This window comes from Cotesia glomerata, linkage group LG1 (assembly GCF_020080835.1).
Source record: "Cotesia glomerata isolate CgM1 linkage group LG1, MPM_Cglom_v2.3, whole genome shotgun sequence".
NCBI classification, from domain to species: Eukaryota; Metazoa; Arthropoda; class Insecta; order Hymenoptera; family Braconidae; genus Cotesia; species Cotesia glomerata.
The window spans coordinates 4,794,389-4,813,963 of record NC_058158.1 but is presented as its reverse complement, the minus strand read 5'-3'; the positions used below and the strand labels follow the sequence as shown (position 1 = coordinate 4,813,963).

The following is a 19,575-nucleotide window of genomic DNA, read 5'->3' as shown; positions in this document are numbered from 1 at the left end:
AATGATATCCAACGTATTTTTTTTTTCCATAAACGCAAGCTGGGCATTTCACAAATGAACACAAGCAAGAGTGTACTGCACATCGTAATTCGTTACAAAATGTAATTAAACAGTTGTATAGTTTTAAAAAAATACAGAGATTTTCATATTTATATAATTTTTATTTAGTAAGTGACTAAGAATATTAATAACGAAAACAAATGGACAGTGAAAAGAAAAAAAGCGCTAAGAGACGTTCCTTGGAGGCCGGCAGAGAAATGGTATGCAGTAATGTATATTAATTTCATTGCTTATAATTAGTACGAGTTATTTTAATCATCGTTAGGTACTGGTACTTGTACTTGATTCTTGGACCCGTACAATACTTTAAGTTTTTTAATGTTATTGTCGTTAAAATTTTGTCTCCAAATGTATTTTTTAATATTCTTTTAAAATTAAATATTCATATTATTAACCAATAGTTAAATTTAGTTGGCATTATTTTTATTGCAGCTGGCCAGATATAAGGAGTCACTTCGAAATATTGATACGAGTCAAACTGGAGAGCCTTCTGACGAAAGTTTTGTCCTCAATGATACACAGCAGTCTGTTGATCCACAAAGCCTTTTGGTAAAATATTAAATTTTATAAAAAAAAAGTTACTATTTTATTTATTTTTTCTCTTAGGGACAGTTTTTTAATCCAAGATAAAATTTTATCGAGGATAAAATTATTATTGCCAGTATATTTATATATATGAAATATATAGATATATTTTATCATTGGATAAAATTTTATTCTGGATTGAAAAACTGGCCCTTAAAATTCTACTGATAAATAAATATTTATTGTTATGGCCAGTATGAATTTATTACATTTGTAAACAAATAGTTGTTTGTTTGTTTGTATTAAATTTAGATGCTTGAAGATACTTCATGTAAAGACACAACACAGAGCAGTATCAGTATGAGCGAAGGAGAGGGTGATGGCGATATTGACGGTATGGCGGGTCGTGTAGCTGAGTTGAAGGAACTTATGCAAGGTAAAGAGGCTATGATTGAGTCATTGAGTACAGAAATTGAAAACATGAGGGCCGAAGCTGGTTCTCCGAATTCCTCACAGAGTCAGAACAGCAGCACTCAATACAAAGACCTTTTTAATGCATACAAAAGTAAAGTAAGTGTGTACTGTTATCAATGTAAATAATAGGATTATTTTATTTATGAATTTAAAATTTTTCCTTTAGGTTTTTGAGTTTGAGCAAGCAATAAAGGAGCGTGATGACTATATCAATCATTTGACTGTACTATTGGAGCAGACTTTAGCATCTAGAGATTCATTAAAAACACAATTGGCTGCTTTGAAACCTATTTCTGTGCCTCGGAGTGATACTGACGGACAACTGGATGTTGATAAAAAGATTCAAGATCTAGAAGAGGCTTTAGGTAATCATGTAGAAGTTATTCAAAAGCTTAATGAACAATTACTTGACTCTTGCAAACAAATAGATCAACTGGAAGTCGATAAAAAATCGCAGGATGCAGAAATAGTTAGTTATAAATTCACCATAAATAAACTCAATGAAGATCTACAGAAATATTCAGAGATGATGAATATGTATGAAGAGACAAAAAATACTATTACAAAAAGAACCGAGTCAGTGATTGAAAAATTCAAGGCTGAACTAGATGATCAAAAACAGTTACATGAACAGCAAATCAAAGAGCTTAATGCTAATCATCAAGCTGAAGTAGCAAAAATTAAACAGCGTTATGAAGAACAGTATAAAGGATTATTTGAGCGTTTTAATTCTGAGTTACCAGCGCTTGAAAGTAAACACTCCAAGGAGTTGCACGTTTTTCAAACTCAATTAACAACTTATAAAAAAATTATGAATAATCTTAAAACTGATTTAGATAATCGAATTAAATCTGAACAATTAGTAATGTCTGATTTGAATAATTCTAAGAGACAATTGATGCTCTGTCAACAAGATAAGGAAATGCTTGAGGAACAGATAAAATTACACAAAGTACAAGTTGAAGAGTTAACTGTTAAATACATGGCTGCTAGCAGTGTTTTGAACTCAAAAGAAAGCATTGAGAGATCTTTAGAAGAAGCATTGATTAATGTTGAGACACTTAAGCGCGATTATGAAACACTTCAATCAAAGTATGATGATGTAAGTGCTAAATACGCAGCAACACAGTCTTTGATTGAAAATACTCAATCACACGAAAGAGCTATGAATCACAGAGGTTTTGAATATGATAAATCGTTGTCACGTATGAGTGGTCTCAATGCTAGTTTTGCTAGTGAAATAAATGCTACAACTTATCAGACATTTGATGATTTTAGTATTCAGTATGAGATGATGAAAAAACGGTTGGAAGAAAAAGATTCATTAGAAAAAAAATTAATTGATAAAATTAGTGGTCTTGAGGATAAAATTTCCAAAATCACCAAACAGCTGGAAGAAACCAATTTAGAGAAAGAGTCTTATGAAAAACAATTCAAGGATGCTAAAAATAGGTGTGATAAAATGATGTCTGAATTAAAAACAATGAAAGAATCAAACGCTACAGTACCTCAACCTTTTCCCAGTTCTATTTATTTCCCTGATAATAACTCTACATCTTTAAATGATTCTTTGTCGGAGCAAAAGGATATTCGCAATGATTCGAACAAAATAGAGTCTTTTAATAGGGAGATTGAGGAGTTGAAGCAGGCACTTCAACAAAAAGATCAGGAGCTCACAGAAGCGGATACTAAGCTTCGCAAGGCTATGGAAAAAATTAAACAGTACAAAGCTGAGTGTGATCAAGCTAAAAGCGGACTTGCCCGAGCTTGGGAGCATTGTGCTGAAGTTGGTGAACGTTTAAATCAAACACTTGCCATTAATGAAAGTCGTTTTACTGATTCAATAATGACGACGTTCAGTAATAATAATAATACTACTACCAATGATTTAATCGATCAGTTGGAAGAATCTAGTGATAAAATTGCCATCTCTTCGTGTAAGTATGAAGATGAGAGTATTATTAGTACGTCAGATAAAATTTCTAGTCTTAGTCATTTGGGAAAGCAGCTGAATTGTTTACATGTTCGGACGGAAAATATTGAATTGGAGAATCAAAAATTAAAAGAAGAAAATACGGAGCTTTTGAAAGTCCGAGATAATTGGGAAAAAATTAAAGCTGATATGGAAAAACGTCATGCTCAAGAAATGGAAGAAGTGAGAACGTATTTTGAGGATAAGTGCGTTCAAATAGAAAAACAATATTCTGAGGATGTGTTCAGTCAACAATCAAAAAAAATGTCTGATGACAGCGAAGTTGAAGAAATGGCTGATGACTTGTATTGTGGAGGCGGTGGCGACTGTATTGTTAGTATTAATAATAAAACTGTTGATAACTCCAAAACTCAAGTTACAGCTGATCGTCATATTAAATGTGAAGACTTGAATCGCAATTCTATTCTTGAAACTAAAGTACACCAGGTAATTTATTTTACTTTTAAATACTTAACTTTAAAATATCATTTAGATAGCGTAAAGAAATTATTTATAATTGCAATAAATTAATTATTTGGTTTCGAAAAATAAATTTAAAAAATTAGTTTTCTTTAATAGTAATTGAATGAAATTTTCTGGTAATCTGATATTTTTACCTTATTCATTAAGCATGCTCCGATAAAAGAGATATTAAAACTCTGGTAGAATAATAAATTAATCATACCGTGACTATTAACCCGCAACAAATGTCCATTTGTAACTAACAATAATAACTGCGTGTGTAACCAACGTGCGCATGCAGCTTTGTCAAACAGAATTGGATGCTGCTGTCGAGAGTAGCGAGTTAACCGAGCTACGGGCTGCCTACAGCCAGCAGCTTGCGGAACAAATTGCACTCGCCAAATGTGACATTGTCAACGCACTCCAGGAACAAATTCAGGTAGCCCTTCGCCACCTGTTCATCAATATTTTTTTTTATATTTAAAATTTTTTTTGTTTATTCTTTTAATCCTCTGTTTTTATGAATTTTAATTTATCGCACGCTCGTTATTATTTATTTTTTTTTAACAAACATTTTTTTCAGATAGTTTTTGTTTTTTATTTTTTACAAATTAAAATATATTTTTCAAGTACGTAATTATTGTTATTGTTATTTAATTTCAGGCATTAGTAAGCGCTGAATCATCTTCGGAAGAAAATTGGCCACCAGAACTTCTGGAACTACGTAATAAATTTACCAACAATGCAAAGCGTGATATAGAAAAATTAAAAGAAGACCATTTGCGTGAAATAAATCAATTGAAGGAAGAACACTCACGTAATTTAAGTAAAACAATTGAACGTTACCAAGAAGAAGTTAATAAATTAAGTAGTGAAATTAAGGCTTGTAATCAAAATAAACATGTAAGTTTAGTAAATAATGATGATAAATTCATCCAACGAGATAATTTATACAAAACATGTGCGACACTAAAGAGTTCAGTAGAAGAACTCATTAAATATTTTGCTAATTGTGAAGAGGAATTAAATAATATATTAATGACCCAAGTATTAAAACGACAAATATCAAATATTAACAATTTAACAAATGATGAAACAGATTTATATAAGAGTGAAGCAGATATTAATTTAACGTCATCTACATCTTTATCTCCTACGATGAAAATAAAACGAGTTCATTTTGCTCCTTTGCCTAGTCAGATATCCACAATTATGAAAAATGATTCTAATATTCTAATCGATTTAATCGAAGCTGATAATGATATTGCGGGCAAATTACGCATTGAGTTACAAAAATGTTTACAGAGATTAAAAACAGAAAGTGCGGAAATATTTGACGTTAATTTATCATCCGACGATTCGGTGATTGATGCTCTGTCAAAACAAATTTCTTGGACAACTAAAATTAATGAGGAACTTAATGCTAGACTTTCTGAGGCTGAAAATACTATTGAAGAATATCAAGATGAATCACAACAATTGAAATGTAAAATAATGGATCTTCAGCAAAAATTAATAGCCATTGATACTCGAAAAGAAATTATTTCTGAAGGGTATGGTGAACAGGACAACACAGAAAGAGAACTTGTTGTACAAGACTTCAACCAATTACATGAAAGAGGTACTCAATAACTTTTTTATTAACACTCGTCTAATATTAACATAAATATGAATAGTCTTGGTAAAATACCTTCTGTGTTACTAATGACTGTTCTTAGTATTAATGTGATAATATTTTGGGTAATTAATTGATTAAATATAATTACAGCGAGACAAGCGATTATGAATGGAGCTGGTGATAACTCATACTTACTTCAATTGATTGAAGAATTATGTAGATATCACGACAAACAATCAGAAGACAATAGAAAAGAAAAAGAAGACTTACAACAACAGGTACTGAAAATTTTTCATTAAATTAAATCTTGCACTGCATGAATATTTTTTAAAAGCATTTTACATACTAGAGATTAGCTGGGATGAAGCATATTTGAAATTTGAAGTGATTTAATTATTAATTTATCAGTGTATTTGCAGTGTTAAACACTTTTCATCTGTCCTTTATTAAAAACTTTGAAATTTTCTTCATTTTTTTTTTTTTATTTTATCATTAAAAGCTTTATATTTTTATTTGTAATCAATAGATACGAAATAATATAAATAACATTCCGGGTTAAAACTACCAATTAATTAGAAAAGTACCAGAGCTTTTTACCTTTCTGTCAGGAGCCCACAATCAGCGTATAATATTCCTCTTAGTAATTAAAATCAAATTTATTAGTATTGTATTGCCAGCAGGTGTTAATGTCCCCTCCTTCCCCAAGCATATCAAGGGTTCGATGTCAAAAGGTAAATTATTGAACTACTAATAATTCAATTTTATTAATTAATATTTACAAGATGAGTTTATCGACAGCTTTTTATTTACCATATTTATTTTGAATCATGCTTTTGTAAGAGTATCTAATTAATATATATTTAAAAAACGCATAATCATTACTGCTTAAAAATTCTTGTGTTAAAAATATTATCTTATCTTTATTTTTCATGCTTGGTGTATGACCAACACTATCAATTTTTTTTACAGAGTACAATTATAAATATGAAGATGACTTTTTTTTTAAGATAAACATGAGCATGTTTTGCATATTGATTTTTTGAAAAAGCTTTGCATGTCGATTTTTAAAATTTTAATTTCAGAATAAAAATAACTACTTATAATTTATTATAAATATGTTAAAAAATATATATTTATTTTAATAAGAATAAAACAAATTTATAGGAATTATTAAATAACTCTTGTAATTAATTAACCACTTGATCTGCGTATTTAGATTGAAGCGGCGGATAAGCAATTACGTTCAACTCGTAAGTTCCTCGAGGAGCAAGCTAGTGAGCGTGAGATTGAACGCGACGATGCAGCACGACAAATACAAGCGTTACAAGAACATCTTAAAGAACGTGAACGCGAGAAGGAACGCGATTTGCGTATTTCATCTGAGGTAAAGTCCACATAAAAAATGACATTTTTATTTTTCAAATACATCATTAATTTTTTTAAGACAGTATAGCTTAACTCTCATTCAATCATTTTCTTACTAAATTAACTCATAAATTATTATTTAGGTTTTTATTAATTATTTTTTTTAATCATTTATCATTCACATATAACACAATTTTTTAAATAATTTTTTTTTGGCACACTGACACAAAAATAAAATATCTGTTTATAATTATAAGTTATTGTGGTGGTAATTAGAATTAAAATATGCTTTTGTGACAATTTAAGAGAGTTAAATTGCTTAGACATGTTCTATCATTTTTTTTATTCAATTAAATTATTTTTAATTCTATTGTCATTTAATATAAAAGAGTTTATAAATTGGTAGAGCTGGCAGTAAATTTAACTTATCTTACAATAATGAGAATTTAACAATTAAGCTTATATATAACACGCACTAATGCTAATTTTATTAACACGAGTTTTTCTGCACTGTGGTCTTGGTTTTCTATTTGATACACACACAAAAGCCGGCTTCACTGTCTCCTGAACCATCATTGGTCATTCCTACGCTTCAAAATTTTGATGGGCAAGACGTAAGTTTATATACTTATTAATATATTATTTTTTTTTTTTAATCGAAAGCTTATATGGTATAGTTGATCTTAAAAACTCTTGTTTCCTGAATGATTATTACTTCAAACTGACTACGTGATCATAACACTGTATATACTAAAATATATTCAGTAGTAAGCCGGTTATATATCTTAGAGCTCTCAAGGGAGGGAAGGACTAATTGCTTAAAATTTAATTAGTAGTAGTATCGGGTATTACATAATTAAATTGTATGGGATTAGTCCCTCCCTATTGGAGGCTTAATATTAGATGTAAAGAAGGGATCTATCTCTTGTTCCAATTAAAAGGCACAGTGGTAATCGTTCATTTGACAAGAGTCAATAAATTAATTAATTAATAACAATAAAATAATTCAACAATGTAATTATTTTAATTACATGAATTTGAATTATTAATTGAATACCAACTTAAACAATTGACATTTTTTTTTACTAGGTCGAAGGGTTAGAGCAACAAATACGTGAAATGTCTCAAACAATACAAGACTTGGAATCAAAGAAAACCGCTGTCGATGATGAATTGAAAGCAGCTGTTGACAAAATATGGGAGCTTCGAGATATTATCGTGAGCTTGGAGACTCAACTTGAATCAAAAACCGAGTTAGAGAAGCATTTGTTAAATCAAATTGAACAGAACAAGGAAATAATTTCCTCTCAGAATCAGCATAATCAGGAGTTGGCTCAAGAGTTAGAGACTCTGAAATTGGGCGGTGACAATACACAAGATGATCATATAATTCATTTGCAAGAAGAACTAAGAAAACACAAATTAAGTACAGAACACTTTAATGTTAATTCTACGGCTTTAAGGCAAATGAAATCTGAGCTACAAGATATGCAAAATCACTTAGATAAAAAAACTAAGGAATTAGAAACACTTCATATGTGTGGTTCTAACTTGAGTATTAGTCAACCCAGTGAAGATGTTTCTATACGCGATCAAATTGACGCTACGAGATGTCCTACACCTGATGATCCTAATGCACCGCCTACTCTACCGCTTGACCAGCTTCTTAAATTAAAAGATAAATTATTAAAACACACTCGAGCTGAAGAAGTCGCTCTCAAACGGATTAAAGACCTTGACATGCAATTATCTACTTTGAAAATTCAAAATGAGGTTTGTATTTTATTTTTACTTTTAAAACTGTAAATACGAAACCTTCTTACCTTATTATTCTTTTTATTTATTATTTTTTTTTTTCACTGCAGGAGTTGCAAGCAGAGCAAGAAATCTTACAGCAAACAAATTCAGAGCAGCTGTTTCAAATCGAAGCTATGCGCGGTCGATTGGAGCAGTATAAACAGAGTGCACCGTTTGCTCAACGACAAGCTACGTCACGTCTTGAATTACAGTTGCACGAAGTCAATACTAAAGTTCATTCAATGGAGCAGGAATTAGCTAACAAGGATCGTGAACTACTCGACGTAAAATATCAACTTGAACGTAAGTCTCAGTTATTGCAGGATAAACAGGACGAGCTTTTTACAGTCGTACAAACGGAGAATGACATAATAAATGAGTTGAAAAATCGCGTTGAACATCTAGAGCAGGAAAAACGTGTGTTGGAAACTAAATGCAGTAGTCAAGAACGCGCACAACAAGAATTACCGCAATTGATTGAGTCAATGCTCACTGACAAGAATGAAGAGATTGATCACCTCAAAGAGCAATTGTCGAAAAAAGAGAAGCAGTTTGAAGTGTACACTTCTTTACAGATGGAAGAAGGTAACCTTCAACATGGTAAAAATGAGCCGAAAAATAGCGCAAGAACGTTGAGTGATATATTATCAATACACTCAGAGTGTGAAGAAATATCCGAAGCGATTCGTGAGGGCTCCAATGTTTTACATAACACAGCTTTAAATATATCTTCGGCAAAAGTTCCGGGTTCATTTGTTACAAATGATCAGCTTGACGGATCATCAGTTCCGTTTATGGACTTACAAAAATCAGATTTAAGGAATCCACCACTTGAATTAAGCAGTCAGCCATACAGCTTCACAAGCTCTCAACATGTTTCACAGCCGCAGTTATCCGCTATTGAATCAGTACACAGCGAAGGAGAATTTAACTCACCAAAACGTAATAGTAGTGTTGTATCTGATGGAGCTGGAGGATCTACGAGTAAAAATAAACAGTCGGGTAGTTTGTCAAAGACGGATATAATAACACCAACGCGCACCAAGTCAGTATTAGTAGGGTCTAATTTATCACAACCGTGTATTGAAGATTTGGAAAATCAATTAAAAGCTATTCACAACGAGTTGCAAGCAAAATCGGCAACTTTGAGCAAACGCGAATTGGAACTCGATGCTTTGCAAAAAAGTCTTGATGAATTGCGAGCTGAATTTAAAGATTCTATTGATACGGTTACACGTGATAAAGTATTCTATAAAAATCAGTATGAATTATCGCAGGAGTCGGAAAAGAAAATTCGAAATGATTTGGAGGAGGTTGAAAATATTTTGAAAATTCGTAATGAAGAGCTGGAAATTTACAGAGATAAATTACAAACAAATGAACAAGTACTTCATGAATTGCAGAATGAGAACGATACTTTGAGAAAAGATATTAGAAAAATATGTGACGATAATATGGCGTATCAAACGACAATACGAGAAAAAGTTCAAGAATTGAAAAATTTGAAAGATATTATTTTTGAGAAAGACATCACAATAGAAACTATTAAAACTCGTAATGTTGAGATTGAAAATGAGAATAAACAGCTGTATACTTTTAAGACTAAATTTGAAAGCTGTCGCAAAGATTTGATGGACAAGCAGAGTGATATTAAACGTTTGACTGACGGGTTAAATAGCCGGGATGAATTGATCCAGCGGTTGGAAGAAATGGCAAGGCGTAGGAGTTTATCTAACACTTATCCTATGACTGATAAAGATCAGGAGATTCATCATTTGCAGGAGTATATTAAGGAAAAGGATAAAGTAATAAAACAGATGACCGATGACAGTAAAAGTTTACAACGTTCTTTAGAAACTATTCAAAGTAAAATAAAAGAATCTGGCAATGTTATCGAGCTAAGAAAAAAACTCAAGGAAGAGAGGATGTTTAATGACGAGTTGACTAAAATGGTGGCTAAGCTGAAACAAGAATTAGAAATTTTGAAGGACGAATCTGTTAGACAGTCATCGGAAGGCGCTGATATTGAAGATATGGTGCAGCGTGAATTGAATTTATCCGCTGATTTGGATAGAAAAATATTGGACGCCATTGAAAATGAATCTGAAGAATTAACGATGGGTCGAAGAGTAGATCACGCTTGCAACTCAATCAAACCCTTCGAGCAAGATATTGAAAAAATAATGCAACAGTACTCTGATATTCGACGAAAATTAAAGCAAGCTAATAAATTGAATGAACAGTTACTGCATGAAAAGAATGAACTGGAAATTGAACAGGATATATTAAAGTCACAAATAATGGATTATGAAAATAGGATCTTGGAAATAAAATCAGATCTTGACGATGAGAATAAGAAAAATATGACTTTAGTTGAAGATTTATCAGTACATAAGATAATGATTCGGGATTTGCAAATACATGTACAAAAGGAAAAAAATAAATCACGTAGAACACAAATGGAAGACGCTGATATTATAAAAGAATTGAGACTACGTTTGACTACATCGTTGGATGTAGAGAAAGAATTGAGAGATAGTTTAGCCACTGCCAGACAAAATTACAAGTTGTTACAGGTTAAATTGAATAATCTTAAAGAAACGATAGAACCCGAGCGGTCGGGTAATATTTCCTCGTCGCCTGAGTTACAGGAAGCTGAGAAAAACGACTTGATGATGGCTGAAAAGTATGAGAAGGTTGTAAGAGAGCTTATTGAATTGCAAGATACATTAAAAATAAATCAAGCTGAGAAAAATCGTTATGAAAAGCAGCTGGAAATTGAGTTAGAGGAACGAGAACGTTTGTTGAGTCAAATAGCTCTTGTTGAAAGTAGCAAAGAGCATCTGGAGATTGAGTTAAAACGGACTAAAGAAGAGCTAAAGAGCTATCAAGACGAATCTAAATGGCTAAAGAAACGTTTGGACAGTATTCTAGAAGCTGATGAAAAGAAACAAAGTCAGCGCAGTGATGAACAAAATGAGTTGAAGAATTTGAGACACGAGCTTAAGAACACCAAAGAAGTGATGCGTGATCTGGAAATCGATTCTAAGGAATTAAAACGACAGTTGGAAAGAGCGCAAATCGAGCAAGATCAGGTGACTCATGTGTTGGCTAACTTGAGGAAAAGCGAGAGTGTGCTTCAGAAGAAATTAAACGCTGCCAAAAATGATGAGGAACGTTTGAAGGAAGTGATTGAAGAGCTCCGGGCAGAACTGCAAGCTAGATTCAACAGAGAGCTAGAGCTGTCGAAGGGATTTTTACAAGAAAACTCTGCTGGAGATAAAAATATGTCTGCTAAATTGATCAATCAAATCACTGAGCTGACCAGTGAAAATGCAAGATACTCGCTTGAGAAAGGAGTTTTGCACGATAAATTAATTAAAGCCCGGGAAGAAATTGAAAGACATGTCGTACGCGTTAAAGAATTGGAATTGATGTTACAGCATAGTGATGGAGTTACGTCTTCGCATGATAATAATCAGCTGTTGATGAAACTTCAGTATATTTATGCAAAATATATGCGTGTGGATAGTAAAAGAAAGGCTTTGGCTTTCCAAAAACGTTACTTACTCTGTGTCATTGGTGGGTATCAGTTGTCTGAAGATAATGCAAGGTCAATGTTGGCGAAATTAACTTCTGTGGAGCGTTCATTTATATCTGAGCAGACACTCCATGTTGTAAAAACCTGCCCCAGAGCGCGTTTCAGATCGGCTGTATTGCTTGTTATTGGCTTACGTCGTATGAAATGGATGGTACAGAGATGGAGAAGTGGTAAAAGAAAACCAGCTCCGACAATGCTTACTCAATCAGATCAAACTTATCCACATTTACGAGTACATCTCGCAAATCACTTATCATCTAATAATAATGATAATCCTAGACACAGTTCAACTACAGCTACTTCTACTTCTGCTAATCCTGATAATGGTAATCCATTAGGAGGTATTGATTATGAATACTACGCTCAGCGATTTCATAACATCGAAAATATCCTAGGGTTGGCCATGAATGAAGCTGATTCCCATAATCCAGTGACAAATTAACATTGTATTATAATTTTTTTTCTCTGTTTTAAATTATTTATAAAATTATATTAATTTAGAATAATATTTTTATATTTTGTACGAGTTATGATTTTTTTTTGTAAAATAGGTAAAAATTTTTCAATCAATTGTCTGCATTTTTTTAAAAAATTGAATTTGACTATTGATTTATTTTATTTAAATAATTGATTTATGTAATTAATAATTGTAGTATGAAATTATAATTGTACAGAGTGTCGTGAATTTAAAATTTACACAGACGATCTTCCATTTTTATAGAAACACCAAAGTTCATTTTTTTCTTAATATTTTTGATTGTGCTGCAAAAAAAACAAATTTATTAAAACTAAAATGTTTATATTAATAAATAGCTATAGCCATAAATAAACAATTATTGTTGATAAATCGAAATAATTAATGTAACTCAGTGCCTTTGCAACAGTTAGTATATATTCAGTATTTATTGTAGAGTCTTTTTCTTTTATAACTGTGAATAAAATGTTGCCTTAATGTATAATTAAATAATTAACAAGTTGATAAATAAATAAATAAATAAATACATTTTTCCATTGACCAAATAATTACCGAGTATTTATTTGCAAGCGTAGAATAATAATAATAATAATAATAATAATAATAATACGTTCGTTGATATTCAGGTTTTTTTTTCATTCAATATCTGTTTTTTGCGTTGTATTATTTAGCTTTGACGGATCATCTATTGACAATAGTATTTTATTGTTTAATGTCTACTTTCAATTGTACTGAGACTAATACTTGTTTATCTAAAGACCTAGTCTCGTGAAAAAGTGAGTCTACAAAGTTTTAGTATCTATTTTTTTATTTACTTTCAGTTACTTCTAAATTTATGTTTTATTTGTCTAGTTAAGTGTGTCTAATTAGGATACTAGACACGTGTAGTGTGATATACTCAAATAATAAAATTGCTCCGAGTAGTTATTTACATATTTACATCAATATAAGTTGTATGATAAAATATATATAATGAGTATCTACACTCATCGTCAACATTTTTATAAAACATCATAGAGAAAATGTATAGTAGCAGAGATTTGTAATTTGTTTCTTTTTTTTTTTTTTTAAGGCGTTAAAGAATTTTTATCTACATTTTAGCAATAACTTAAATGTTTGATACATGTAAGCAATGCTTTTATTATTTTAATAATTAAATTAGTACCTGCGTAATAACTAGTGCATTGAAAAAAAAAAAAAAAAAAAAAAACTTAAGGGGAAACACCACTGTGACGATCGAAAAAAAGAGCTGATTTTCGGGAATTTTTTTGACAGGGAAAATAAAAGAATTTGGGAATCGGTTTTTTTTTTATTTTACTAAGGATACATTAAAGATTATTACCCTAAATTTTTATTAAAAAATATTGAATTATTACAAAGTTATTAACAATCTCGTCGAGCACTGGAGTAAATTTCCCTCCTCCACGGTCGGTTCGATAACTCAAAAACAGATCATCTAAAAATAAAGACCCAAATTGATTTTTAATCAGTAAGGATGTAATTATCGTCGCACGTACGAAATTTGAAAAATTTTTATTTTAAAGATTTTTTTAGCCGGGTTAAAACAAAAAAAAAAAACGGTGAGAATAGTGAAAAAATTTTCAATCAGTCGCCATTTTTTTTAAAATTAAAATTTTCAAAATTCCGTATGTGCGACGATAACTACATCCTTACTGATTAAAGGAATTTGGGTTTTTATTTTCAGATGATCCGTTTTTGAGTTATTGAACCGACCGTGGAGGAGGGAAATTTACTCCAGTGCTCGACGAGATTGTTAATAACTTTGTAATAATTCAATATTTTTTAATAAAAATTTAGGGTTATAATCTTTAATGTATCCTTAATAAAATAAAAAAAAAACCGATTCCCAAATTCTTTTATTTTCCCTGTCGAAAAAATTCCCGAAAATCAGCTCTTTTTTCGATGCGACCATGGAGGGGGAAATTTTTTCTAGTGCTTTACGAGATTGTTAATAACTTTGTAATAATTAAATATTTTTTTTGCCCTCCGGTGAAAGTGGCAACTTTCGTCCCGCTGCGCTAAACTGTTGCCGCTTTCCGCCTTCGTCGGACAAAAAAAATAGTATACACTCCTCGGGAAGTAACAGAAAGCCTCAGATCACATGTTTGTTGACCTCGGCTTCGCCTCGGCCAACAATTACATGTGATCTGAGACATTTCTTACTTTACTTCCCTAGGTGTGTAATATACTATTCTCTTTCTTTCCAGGCGGAAAGCGTCAATTTTCCGCCCGCTGCGCTAAATGAAAATGCCGCTTTCCGCCTCCGTCGAGGAGAAAATAGTATTTCACCACTGGCAGGAAATAAGAAAGCCTCAGATCACATGTTTGTCGACCTCGGCTTCGCCTCGGTCAACAATTACATGTAATCTGAGACATTTCTTATTTTCCTGCCCTAGGTAAGAAATATACTATTCAATAAAAATTTCGGGTAATAATCTTTAATGTACCCTTAATAAAATAAAAAAAATCCGATCCTCAAATTCCTTTATTTTCCCTGTCAAAAAAATTCCCGAAAATCACCTCTTTTCTTCGATCGTCACAGTGGTGTTCCCCCTTAAATCTTCTACGGTTGAAAGAAACAAATTTTACATAAAGGTCAATGTAAAAAAATTTTTCTTACATTGACTTTATGGATATCGATTAAAAACTATAAATAACTTTCGATAAACTATTCATCACTTAAACCACTTTAAACACTACCTGCATGTTTACAGAGATAAAAATAAAAACAAAGTATGTAAAAATAATATTAAAACAATCAATGATTAAAACAAGCGTCTTTGAAATTAGTAGCATTAAAAGGTAGAAAATAGTCGTCATGCAATTGTCGTATAATCGCTTCAATAGGACAAAGTTTATATTCTTTTTTTAAAAATTCGCCGTCGTCGTTTTTATCACCGTAATTATCACTGTAATAATTAGAATTTTTACAAAAAGCAATAGTCTGAGTAACGTCTTTTCCATTAACAATAACGCGAAAATAAAAATCATTGGCGACGTGGTTCTCGTTTTTGGAATTAACGCGACAAATTTCAATAACAAATCGGGAAGCGTAGTGCGGCGAAATGGCGTGATCAACAACAATCCCGAGAGCGCTCGCCAAGTACTCGAGCGTTTTATCGTGACCGGAAAACAGGACTATTTTTGGCTTTGATTCGGATATCATTTGTACCATGTGGGAGACAACGTTTCGCAACAATCCGTAAGCTCTCAAGAGTCCGTACTTGCGGCGATTCGAGCTCTTGATATTGAGCTTCGACTCCCATTCAATGTAAGCAAACAGCCCGGTAACGTGGTCTGTTTTAACACAAATACGCTGACTTTCGTAGTTTACACATGGAAGCGATGATCCGTGACAAATGTATGTTAACAATGCATCTTTAAGTGTATCTGGATGCTTTGTTTGCGCTTGATCCGGCATTTCGAATACTACATTTGATGATTGTTTTATTAATTCTATTACCGCTGGATGTGATTTTAATCGATCACTTGTTTCCTGAAAATTCATTATTTTTATTTCAACAATTATTATTAATTACTTCTTTGTATGAAATAGTTTTTTTAATTAACAAAAAAAAAAGCTCCGTTACTTTTAATTAAAATCCATTACAAATGAGGTTTTAACAATTACTAATTGACTTCTCTTATATGAGAGGCTCGTTGAATATTTTTTAAAAATAATTACGGATTTAATATCAATAATAAATTTTTAATATAGCTGGCAAATTAATTAAGTGAAAATTAAGGTAATTTTTTTTTTTTTTTTTTCAATATTTATACATTGATAAAAAAATTAACTTAACTCAAGAGCCAAAATTTTGAACCAAAAATACCATTTTTAAGAAAATGATTTTTTTTCAGTCAAGAGAATAAATTCTTGAAGCAAGAAAATTTTCTTAGACAAAGAATAATTTTCTTAACTCAAGAATTTGTATTTTTGGTTCAAGATTTTGGCTCTTGAGTCAAGTTAATTTTTTTATCAGTGTGCCTGCGGTAAATTAGAATAAAATGAAAAAAAGTCGAAATAAAATATTTTCATCTAATATATTAATAAAGTACAAAATAATGATTACCTTATTGTATTGTTTAACAAATTTTTCCGCAGCCGGACAAGCACAGTCAGTATTACAAAAAGTGAGACTGGAGCTTTCGCGCATAGAAATTTTTCCGAAATTTTGGAAGACTTCGTTCTCTAGCAATAAAGAATAAAGAAGAGCTATGGCACTTTGTACAGTTCTTCGGTATCTCGTGCTATATACAACAACATCTTTAGATAACATTGTGCTGTTACCAAGATTTAGTTTATTGTAATATGCATTTTTCAGTATCAGCCCCGTCTTAAGCAACTGGCCGATGCCCAGAGTCGTCAGCTCGCCTATTTTGCACTCTTTTACATTGTTAGGCAGCATAGGGAACCCGTGGAACGGGCCCAGGAACTGCGACCAAGCTGATTGTGTATACGCCGTTGAATTTAGTATAAAATTCTGATAATTTTGGTAAACACTTTCTAGTTTTGGGTTTGAACTAAAGTCACCCGCACAATTAACCGTACTGATATTACGTATGTGGGATAATGGTCCGCGATCTCCGTGTCGTATAAATATAATTACTCCTTCCAATGTCAAGTTTCCATCGATTTTTCCTGTAAATGTTGTAACATTTTATTTTTAATTAATAAATTAATAAATTAATTATTTTTTTTTACCTTCAGATCCAATCTTGATGTCATCCGGTGGATTGCACAGTTTGAATATTCGTTTATTTTTAATATCTGGTTTAAAATGCCTGGCAAATTCGCGAACCGGTACATCGCTACTCAGTGGCTTGCTTTGAATAGAACTTTTTTCATTATTTCCGATGTACTTGTACATGCCTATAAAAAAAATTTCATTTAAAAATAAATGCGGTACTAAAAATAGCAGACTTTTAATAACTTTTTGGCTTTTTTTTTTTTTTTTTTTTTTTTTTTACAAATAATTGCAAATTTATACACGCAAGAGATATTTTTAAATTGTTTTTAAATGAAATTAAAAAAATTATGTATTATTTTATTTATCTAAAAATAAAAAGTTTTACCTCGGCTATTTTTAAAGGTCACCTGACAATTTTTTTCTATTTTTAAATAAAACTGATAAATTGCAAATGTTAATAAAGTAAAATTAAAAAAAATTTTATTTTATTCTGTAAAATAATATTAGCGAAAAAATGGAATAATTTTTTAGTAAAAACCAAAAAGATATTTTGAGTATTAATAAATAATTAAGATAAATTACCAGCAACGAGAAGGAATATCCAAATACTGAGTATAACATAGCAATAAAAAGCACGATGTTGGTAAGAAAGCCGAACCATTTCTGTGAGCATGATAGTAATTAAAAAAAATATTTTTTTTTTCCAATTCAACTTTCGAATATGATGAAAATTTATTCGTTAAATACCGTCGACGCTTCAGCAAGCGTCTTGAGTAATAACAATAACAAGAACAATAAAGACGATTGGGCGTATGTCCTGGTAGAAAACGTGTCATCCTTTTATTATGTACCAAAATAATGCTGTTCCGGCATCTCCCGTTTTCGCAATCAATGCCCTCACACTAGGTAAAATCCAACTCGGAAATCATAAAACCTATTACTCGTTGCAACCACTGACAGTTACGTCTCGACACTTCACCTGCAACAGATTAGTTATTTAATTAAACTACTCTAATTAAATTACTGCGACAAACAGAGAGATAAAGTTATTACTTGTGTCAGTAGACGTCAATAGACTTTTATCGTGTCGCTAAGACACAGGTTACAGACCAGAGACAAGTGTGTGGTGATGCTAGTTGTCGACGAGGTGAAATTATCGGGTGGACTTGCGCAATTGTTCCTCAAGTAAAATTAAACTCAATTGCGCGTGCGTATTTCTTTTATTTATTTACTTTTTTTTTATTTAAATAACACAAATTACGCGGGTTTTTTTTTGGAAAAAATTTCCATCGATGTAATTTACATCTCGTTTTATTTTTTTTATTTTTTTCATTAATTCTACAGTAGAAATTAATAAAAAAATAAAATTACGCGATTGAATAATATATAAATTTTGCAGTAAACGCGTGATAAATATCAAATGATTAATCGATTCATTTATTAATATATTTAACGAATCAAGAAGGGCCAGAGTCTTGAGTGACTTGTACTACTGTCTGCTAATAAATTATCCCGGAGATTTATTATTAGTTACTAGTTACCGTTATCGTTATCGTTAATGGGGGTATTATTATCGAAAGCTGGAAATAATTTGGATTGGATTTCAATTAAATGAGTATTTTGAAGGTGACTTATGACATTTGCAACTAAAATAAATAACGAATCTGAGGTCTCGGTGTGACGTACACGAGTCCTGTTGCTATTTTTAGAAAGCAAAGACGCCGAGGGGAAATAGGGATCGCTCAAATATCTTAATCTGTGATAGATGTATTTTTTTTGGTTTGCTTTTTTATTTATTTGGGTAACTAGATGGCGAGGAAAAAAATATATAAAGAGATATATTGTCAATTAAACGTGACGTTTTTATATTCCCAATAGGTACCAAGGACTTCGGTTTATGTAATATAACACATGATCAATTGACTAAATGTAAATTGTATGAGTGAAGAGATTCTCGTTGGTTAGTTGGGTTTCTTTTCAACCCTCCTGGGTTCTTGATCAAGTTTTATCAATCGGTTCGTGATAATTCTATTTATAGAATATGTGAAAAACTACTGAGGCCTTGATCTTAATACATTAATGCGTATTTTATATTTAAAGAACAATTTTTATTTATTTATTGATAATTACTATGTTGATTTTTAAAATATCAAGAGTTGTTGATGCAATTTCAAAATAAGTACAATTATATGAAATTGATAATTATTCTGAAGTGCCGCTCGAGCGATTCATTGAAAATTTTTAAATAACGATTCTTATCATATTTTTTTTCAATTTATTTAATTTTTCATGCTTTTTCAAAAGAAAAAAAAGATAGAAAAATTTTCGCTGGTAATTTTTCATGAAAAACATAGAAAAGCGCACTTTTTGTCCAATACAATTGAAAATTCGTAAAGGAAACAATTTTTTTTTCTAATTTTTACTTAAAAATCTATTGTGAAGTCGAAGAGAAAAAAAAATTAAAAAATTTCAATTATTTCCATGACCAAAAATAAATAAAGTCTCAGTTAGGCA

The 19,575-nt window shown here is 31.1% G+C and overlaps 2 protein-coding genes across 8 annotated transcripts; one reads left to right on the top strand and one right to left on the bottom strand.

The window, feature by feature from the left end:
- The first annotated feature begins 39 nt into the window (after positions 1 to 39).
- LOC123275382 (centrosomal protein of 290 kDa-like) lies at positions 40 to 12,676 on the top strand. Of its 6 annotated transcripts, none has more exons than XM_044743469.1 (12): positions 40 to 260; positions 493 to 609; positions 898 to 1,155; positions 1,226 to 3,478; positions 3,795 to 3,932; positions 4,157 to 5,114; positions 5,262 to 5,389; positions 5,792 to 5,842; positions 6,328 to 6,495; positions 7,025 to 7,090; positions 7,566 to 8,249; positions 8,342 to 12,676. In XM_044743469.1, the coding sequence occupies exons 1-12, from the start codon at positions 201 to 203 to the stop codon at positions 12,314 to 12,316; spliced, it is 8,856 nt and encodes a 2,951-aa protein (XP_044599404.1). In that variant the 5' UTR covers positions 40 to 200; the 3' UTR covers positions 12,317 to 12,676. The 6 variants fall into 6 exon arrangements, with proteins under 6 accessions (XP_044599404.1, XP_044599403.1, XP_044599409.1 ...); XM_044743468.1 differs by having other exon boundaries at positions 5,789 to 5,842; XM_044743474.1 differs by lacking the exon at positions 3,795 to 3,932 and having other exon boundaries at positions 5,789 to 5,842.
- A 2,170-nt stretch (positions 12,677 to 14,846) lies between these two features.
- Positions 14,847 to 18,213, bottom strand: LOC123267834 (2-phosphoxylose phosphatase 1). 2 transcript variants are annotated; one of them, XM_044732715.1, is made up of 6 exons: positions 18,115 to 18,213; positions 17,809 to 18,040; positions 17,644 to 17,724; positions 17,076 to 17,243; positions 16,444 to 17,012; positions 14,847 to 15,866 (listed from the first exon to the last, which is right to left on the bottom strand). In XM_044732715.1, the coding sequence occupies exons 3-6, from the start codon at positions 17,720 to 17,722 to the stop codon at positions 15,129 to 15,131; spliced, it is 1,554 nt and encodes a 517-aa protein (XP_044588650.1). In that variant the 5' UTR covers positions 17,723 to 17,724; positions 17,809 to 18,040; positions 18,115 to 18,213; the 3' UTR covers positions 14,847 to 15,128. The 2 variants fall into 2 exon arrangements, with proteins under 2 accessions (XP_044588650.1, XP_044588640.1); XM_044732705.1 differs by having other exon boundaries at positions 17,644 to 18,040.
- Between the last annotated feature and the right edge of the window lie 1,362 nt (positions 18,214 to 19,575).